Source organism: Humulus lupulus, chromosome 5 (genome assembly GCF_963169125.1).
Source record: "Humulus lupulus chromosome 5, drHumLupu1.1, whole genome shotgun sequence".
Taxonomy (NCBI): Eukaryota; Viridiplantae; Streptophyta; class Magnoliopsida; order Rosales; family Cannabaceae; genus Humulus; species Humulus lupulus.
The window spans coordinates 186745202-186752727 of record NC_084797.1 but is presented as its reverse complement, the minus strand read 5'-3'; the positions used below and the strand labels follow the sequence as shown (position 1 = coordinate 186752727).

Genomic DNA, 7526 nt, shown 5'->3' with positions numbered 1-7526 from the left:
ACCACATTTGCAGCTGTCATAGACTATTCTAGAATTCCCTAGAATTCAGAGATTCCAATCATTGAGGAGCCAATCACAATTCAAGGGAATATTTTTCTGTTATAGATATTTTACCTTTACTGTACTATAAATATACAATACCATCCGTCACTGTTCAATTACTAAGGAATCAATATACAAAAGGGCATTTTTTTTCTATTAAGAAAAATCTCTCCTCTGTCTTTATCTCTTTATTCTTCTTTTTTGATTATTAGTATTCGACAATGATATATTTAGTTGGTTAAGTTTTTACACAACAATTTTTTTTTTTTTTTTTGTAAAAAAATAAATATGTTTGAGTATAAATTAATGTTTTTGGCACATGACAAAATGCACTTATATACAACTTAAAAGGTTTACTCTATACATAAGAAATATTATTGCTAATTGATTCACTTTTAATACAAGCTTGCAATTTGAGGACTGCAAAAGACTTGCACTTCTTCAAGAGTGGCCTTGTTCTCATCTCCAAAGAGCGACTCCTTTCCATCTTCCCTCTTTGCATACGACAATCCCAATCTCGATTTGGCTTGCGTAAGGTCACCTACACCCGAATTGGTATCTGGGCCAGCAAATCCACCCATAACGGGCGCTAATGGAGGCCCAATAAGAAGCCCATCGGCCCCAAATTGAGGCCCACCCCGAGCATAATCAAAAAGGGCTGCGCCACTGCCCCCAACTTTGGGCAGAACAATAGGCCCATCATCAGCCTCGGCAATATGGTCCATCCAATAGAAGAGAAAGGCATCGAAAGAGTCATAGTAATCGTCTGTGCTTCTATATCCCTCAGGATTAAAGGCACCAAATTTGAAGGACTTGTTTTTGGTGTACCCAATTATCACACATGGTCCTTTGAAATCACAATACATGTGGAAATCACTTGCACTAAATCCATCTATGGAGGCTCTGTAGCAGCATTTCAGCTCCCTATCTAGTTAGTTGTATACATTACATAAACAAGACCAAACAAACACATGAAATTTTCTTCGTAGAATAACAAGAAAGAGTACAAAAAATGTTCCACATGAGAGAGAGAGAGAGAGAGAGAGAGAGATTGCCTCTTAAGAAAGTTTTGTTGAGCAGAGAAGGTGAGAAAGGAAGATCAATATCATGGTACTTAGTTTTTGAGATTTCATCATTGTTGTTGTTCTTGCCTATGTTCCAGCCAAACAAGTTATATGGGCTTATGTTTCTTTTATTATCATAGAATATGGTGCTGTTTGAGATACAGTAAGCCATTTGAACCTGATAACTCAGTATAGGACTGCTATGCCATAAAACCAAGAGAATTGTCACTCGTAAGAGAAGGCACCACCATCATATCTTATCTTCGAGCACTCGCGCATTGACACGTATCAGATTTGGTCCAAAACTGTGGTTAATAATAATAACATCTCACGTTACAAACAAATTGGGTCCATAGCTCAGTGGTAGAGCATTTGACTGCAGATCAAGAGGTCACCGGTTCGAACCCGGTTGGGCCCTCCCAAATGTTTTGCTTTTTTCTTTTTCTTGCATCGTACTCGCATCAAGTACCCAATTTAAGAACAGAAAAAACATATTAAAAATGCTCATTCAATTCCAATTAGCAGGCAAATGATTTTTCCTGGGCAAAATGGATTCATTTATACAACTCATGCGGAATGCTATACATGATGGAAAGTACATTTTTATCCAAAACTTGATACAAACAAAATAATATTTATGAATATTCTAAGCCAGCATGAAAATTAATGATATTACATACACCATTTTTTACCCATCTACTTCTAAAAAGAATCTATAGACACCTAGAAGTATATATGTATATGATCCCATTTTGCACATACAAACAGGACAGTACCCTATTAAGAACACCAAAACTCCAAAAGCATAGTACTAGTACTCATTCAGTTCTATGAGGAGGCAAATGATTTTGATCAACTTCCATTATAGGCGTCTCACAAGTCACGGTAATAGTCTCATGATCACCACCACCATTCTTCACAAACTCCCTAAAACAAGCCTGCTTTCCAAGCTCCTCAACTTCAGTAATGACAAGGTCTAGCTTGGCCACAGCCTCAGCCAGCAATGAAGCAAAAGCAGCTAGAGGAAGTGCTTCTGAGAACTCAAGACTTGTTATAGTGATTTTGCTCATTTGCTTACTCAACTTGTTACTCTGATCAGTATCATCTAACTGATCCTTTGATGTTTGAAGTTGCTCCCTTTTTGACAATGACAAGACCCCAGAAAAGAATTTCTGTGGCATTTGCTGCTGCTGCTGTTGTTCTAGCCCATCATTTGGCTTCTTCATGTTGGTGGAGCCGAACCTCGGTTGGGTGGTGATGGCTGTGTTGAGGTCTTGTAATGCTTTGTTGAGGTTGTCAGTGAGTATCTCCGGCGAGCAATGAGAGCGGTTTCTTATGCTGTTGCCTAGTTCTTTAAGTACCTTTGAGACTTCCGCCGATAGTCGAATGCAGGGGTCCTTCAATAGAACTCGAATTGGTCTTGGGGTCTGAACCAGATTGCATTTGAATATTGTTAAAGTTATGTGATTAGGAAGGAATGAAGATCATGCTCAATGATTAAAGTACTAATTTGATGGTGTCAACTTTGTACCATGTTAGGAGTCACAAGATGGGAAAAAAATGTCAATAGAACTTATAAAATCAAATTATTCTCATATTATGGTCTATGTGAGAAGGGATGGATGACCTTATTCATCTGAATGTCCCATAGGCCATAGGTACCAAACAAGAATCCTTATGAATTGTTTTTCAATCCATGATCTGTGACATTAGTAAATAATGAATGAGAATGTAAGTGGTAACTTCTTAATTTGGTTTTGTATATATATATTTTTTATTACAGGTAAAGATGATATACTTGTTTTAAGCAGCTGCAACAAAACTTAGGCACCTTCTATAGTACAAGACTTATTTCATTGGTTCTATTGCAAGTTTTATTTAGTTACCTGAATTTGAGTTCGTAAACATCCATGTAGTGCAGCAACAGTGTATCCAAACTGGCGAAGAGCAGCTCCCAGTTTAACATACTGCTGCCATGGACATCTGTAACAATGTCTCGAGTGCCTCGGTTCCCAACTCGCATGCAAAGCCTGCTCAATTTTCCGTGTTCAAAATAAGAAAGGGATTGAAAATAGTAAAACAAATTTGAATAAAATAAAATAAGAAAAGATCATTACTAGCTTAAAAAAATGGTTACTTACCATGGTCTCATCATTAGATTTTGAGTCTAAAACAGCCTTGAAACCTTCATATATGGGATCCTCATTCGAGTCATCATAAGTTTCTTCTGTTTCATCAAAGTACTCATTGACACAAGCTGCAAAATGACATGTAACAATAATAGTGTTTAGGGAAAGTAATGGTAGATTTGAGAGATTTTATTGGCAAAAAGAACAGTTTTGTAATCAACAACTTTGTTATATATACCATCTATGGATTTGGCTAGACTTTCAAGCTTAGATACAGTGGAGTTGTGAAGGTTTTCCCCCGACCAGTGTGGAAATACCAGTAGAGTCATTAAAAGACAGATACCACAGCCTATTGCAATGGTGTATAATCTTTCATGAGCAATCTTCAACACATTATCAATTCGATAACTCGAAACGGCTATCAGATTAAATGTCAATAGAAATATCATAACTCCATAGTCAAAGTTCTTCTTTATGTTGGGAAAGAATCTCATGTATGTAGTGATAGCTCCTGTCAAAAACAAATCATTTTATGGTAAGTATATATTAAGATACAACTCCTTTTCGTTAATGGGGCTTTTGAGTGTCCCAAAAGAAGCTCAACATGAGCATTGTTAATAATGCAAGTTAATTTTAGTATTATATGATGACAAAACTTTCAAGCTTACCAATCAGAAAAACTGAAGTTCCAATAAAAACAGCTCGGAAAACTCGACCGGATTCATTCGCAATGAACTCAATAAAAAATGCCAATGATCCAGCTATGAAAGTCCCAAATCCTCTATTTAGACCTTTACACAAAGTAGCACCTGATCTCCAAAACCATCATATTTATTCCTCATTATCAAGGCTGAAAAATCACATAAACGAAAACCCAGATGGGAAAATGTGTTCCAAAATAAAAAAAGAAAGCAAAGCAAACTAACCTGCAGTGGACTCAAGAACAACAACAACAGTCATGACAGCCCAAATGGCATTATCACCAATCCCTGCAAACAATGGCTCCAATAGATACAACAAAGAAACCAAAGTTAAAGCCAGACCAACTTTCAGGGAATGAGTCACCTTTCTTGGATCTTCTTTTCCCATCTTCACCGCGGCTCGCCAAACCAAACCCGGATATCTGTCCATTTTCTTGATCAAGTTTTTCATACTTTTCTTTCCCTTTCCTCTGTTTTCCCTGGAATCCTCATTCTCCACCACCTTCGCTCCCGTCACAGCATGAACCTTCGTAGGAATCATTTTTGTGATCAATCTTATCTCGTGAAACTGAAGAAGCTAATACAAAGGGAATGACTGTGGCAGAAAATTTTGCAAAACAAAATAGCTTTGTTTTGCTTGGTAAGAAATGATCTTCTGGTACTTTTTTTTCTTTATGCTGTGAAACAAGGAGAAGACCCCTCGTATATTTATATATATAGCTAATTATAGATTAGTAAATAAATGTAATAAGTGGTGATTGACTGGTCTTTTCAACTTTGTTTTTTTATTAATTATAAAACGAGTTATTTTTACGTGTGACTTAGATATTGCCTTTGATTTTTTCCCCATGTCATCATATTATTAGTGTTACAATTTTGAGGTAAGGAGTTTTCTCTATGTTTAACTTCTTTTTAAGATTTTGTCTTTGATTCTTCTTATTAAGATCAAAATAGAATTACATAAAATCATTGTCACAAATGAAGAAAGAAAATTAATTTACACAATTTAAAAAAAAAATGATATAATTGCATATGGTGGTGTGAGTGAGTGCCGACTAAAGGAGGGTTAAAGATTGTTGTCTTACCTTAAAAAAAAAAAATATATATATATTGTTGTCGTACTTAATAGTTAATACAACTTGGTACATGGTAGTATAGACCGCGTATTATACGTATTTATGAATATTTATTAAGTATAGAGCGTGTTTGTATATTAAGTAATACAGCTAAACTAATGATAATATGATTGTTTGTAATAAAAGTGTAAATAAAAGCATTGAAAGTAGTCACCGGCCATTAGAATTTATATAACAAACTTGAAATGTACTTGTTATTTTGTTAGTTGGTGACAGAGAGATTTGTAGAGAATTGGAGTGGACGTTAGTCGTTAGGTGGGATTTTTTTCAACATTTTTGTTGCAGTCTTCACTGACTTCATTACTAGCAAAAAACCAATATCATCATGACTACTTCTACTTCTAATATATATAAATATATATAATATATACATGTATAATATGTATATTGCAAATGCATGCATGCGTGCATCGCATGTGGGGATTCTGCTCGTGACAACCAGATGAGATGATCACCTAAAATTTGAAAATGTTATTGATTGATAAATCATCGTACGTTCACGTGGAAGTTAGTGATGAATATTTGTCTACAAATATAACAAATGACTGATAGTTAAAGAAAAAACACTAAAATGACTTGAAACACGTGGAATGTAAAATAAATAAATCACTACAAGAATTGACCACATTAGCGGCGGGGGCCTCCGCCGCTAATAAGTGTGACATCTGTCGCTAATACGTATTAGCGGTGGGGACCCGCCGCTAATTAGTTGTTGCTATTAATGCTTATTAGCGGCGGCGCCCGCCGCTAATACATTTGTCAGATGCATTATTATTAGTCACGGGGTCCGCCGCTAATATTGTTTTTTAAATATATTTTAAAATTTATTTGAAATAAATTAATATTTATTAAATTTAATTAGTAAAATTTAACAAAATAAGCATTTAATTAATTTAAACATAACTAACATTAAAATTAATGTGAATAGTTTTAATATTTATCAACCTAGCTAATATCGCTATTGTTATTAAAAATAAATATAGTATTAATTAAATCAAAATACATAAACTAATAACTAAATAAAATCATTAAGATTAATATTGAAATTTTCCTCATCTTCAACATTTTGGTGTGGCTGTGAGGGCGACGGCGGTGGCTGTGGCTGTGGTGGTGAGGGCGACGGCTGTTGTGACAGTCAGAATCCTGTGATCCGTAAGGGGAAAGACCGGGTAAGCTGTGCAATCCCACACCGCCTGGGGAAGGTCAAGTGTGATGATTCTAAGACTGTGTAGGTATGGGACTACACAGTTGAAGAGGGCTTAAATGGATTGATGGGTACTACCTATATCAACAAGATGCATCTTCTTTTCAGTTGCCCATCACTTGAGAACTCCAAAGTTAAGCGTGCTTGACCTGGGGTAATCTAGGGATGGGTGACCTCCTAGGAAGTTTTCCTAGGAAGCATGTGAGTGAGGACAAAGCACGCTGAAAAGACTTGATTTAGTTTGTAGAGCCAGTCGTCATTCTAGAAAGCAGCCATAGTGATGTGGGGCGTCACAACTGTGGCTGTGGCGGTGAAGGAATATAAGGTGGCTGTGATGATCGTCCGAGCGTGAGGTCCCCAAACTGATCTCGAGGCCGTGGCTGCGACCCGCCCCCAAACTCACCATATCTCACATATGGTTGCTGTGACGAACCTCCAACCTCTCCATACCTAACATTAGGTAGCGGAGGCTGCATCGATCCTCCTTGAAAATCGGTAAAGCTAAAATATAGTGGAGGAGACTGGGAAGAGCGTCCAAAAATGTATTAGTTTTGATACTGAGGAGGTTGTTGCGACGACACATGTGGCGGATACGGTGGATGAGGCTGGTACTGCTGCTGTGGCGGATACTGTGAAGGAGGCTGGTACTGCTGCTGTGGCGGTGTATGAAGGTCAGGAATGGCAATGTTACTCTGAGAAGACGAACCACCTTCAGATTGTGGTGGCAAATACCTCTGCAGAAAACTGTCAAACCATGGGTCATACATATTACTGGGTTGCTCAGGTACCACCTTCTGAAGCGTCTCACGCATTGCCTTCATCATCAGAGCCATAGTAGTCATATCTTCATTAGGCGTAGCAGCAGTATTTTCTTGGGACTGACTTTGATCTGTAGAGCTAGAGGTTGTCTTTCTTGCCTTCCCTTTCGCCCTATAACCCACTCATCTTTGGTAGTCAGATCTCTCCCCGAGTACTTTACTTAGTATCTCGTATTGATCGACCGGGGACGAATCAACGCCAGATACATTAAGAGATGCCTCACTCTGCTGTTGACTCTGCCTCTCAAGTTGTGACCTCTGAACCTTTGCCACCATTCTGTATAAAGATAACATTATAAACAAAAATTAGAAACATTAGAAACAAGAAAACAATACTATTCACTTACATAATCTTGTTGAGCTGCCTCATTGACAAAATATTTTGTCGATTTTTTCATATGAGCATCCTTCCAAGTATCAACAACATGCGTA

The 7526-nt window shown here is 37.1% G+C and overlaps 2 protein-coding genes and 1 non-coding gene across 3 annotated transcripts; 1 reads left to right on the top strand and 2 right to left on the bottom strand.

The window, feature by feature from the left end:
• Nucleotides 1–341: 341 nt before the first annotated feature.
• On the bottom strand, nt 342–1341 carry LOC133777929 (uncharacterized). Its single transcript, XM_062217692.1, has 2 exons — nt 1098–1341; nt 342–970 (listed from the first exon to the last, which is right to left on the bottom strand). The coding sequence occupies exons 1-2, from the start codon at nt 1276–1278 to the stop codon at nt 438–440; spliced, it is 714 nt and encodes a 237-aa protein (XP_062073676.1). The 5' UTR covers nt 1279–1341; the 3' UTR covers nt 342–437.
• A 111-nt stretch (nt 1342–1452) lies between these two features.
• TRNAC-GCA (transfer RNA cysteine (anticodon GCA)) lies at nt 1453–1524 on the top strand. The gene has a single exon. It is a non-coding gene; the product is annotated as a tRNA-Cys (tRNA).
• A 139-nt stretch (nt 1525–1663) lies between these two features.
• Nucleotides 1664–4616, bottom strand: LOC133777928 (aluminum-activated malate transporter 14-like). The gene is made up of 6 exons (XM_062217691.1): nt 4162–4616; nt 3904–4044; nt 3474–3746; nt 3248–3363; nt 2993–3136; nt 1664–2533 (listed from the first exon to the last, which is right to left on the bottom strand). Exons 1-6 carry the CDS (start codon nt 4475–4477, stop codon nt 1925–1927), a joined length of 1599 nt encoding a protein of 532 aa, XP_062073675.1. The 5' UTR covers nt 4478–4616; the 3' UTR covers nt 1664–1924.
• Between the last annotated feature and the right edge of the window lie 2910 nt (nt 4617–7526).

Coding starts and splice junctions, on each gene's coding strand:
- LOC133777929 (XM_062217692.1), bottom strand. CDS start 1,278: ATGGCTTACTGTATCTCAAACAGCACCATATTCTATGATAATAAAAGA. Junction 971..1,097: donor CAACAAAACTTTCTTAAGAG/GCAATCTCTCTC, acceptor ACAACTAACTAG/ATAGGGAGCTGAAATGCTGC.
- LOC133777928 (XM_062217691.1), bottom strand. CDS start 4,477: ATGATTCCTACGAAGGTTCATGCTGTGACGGGAGCGAAGGTGGTGGAG. Junction 3,747..3,903: donor AACTTCAGTTTTTCTGATTG/GTAAGCTTGAAA, acceptor TGTTTTTGACAG/GAGCTATCACTACATACATG. Junction 3,364..3,473: donor TCTAGCCAAATCCATAGATG/GTATATATAACA, acceptor GTCATTTTGCAG/CTTGTGTCAATGAGTACTTT.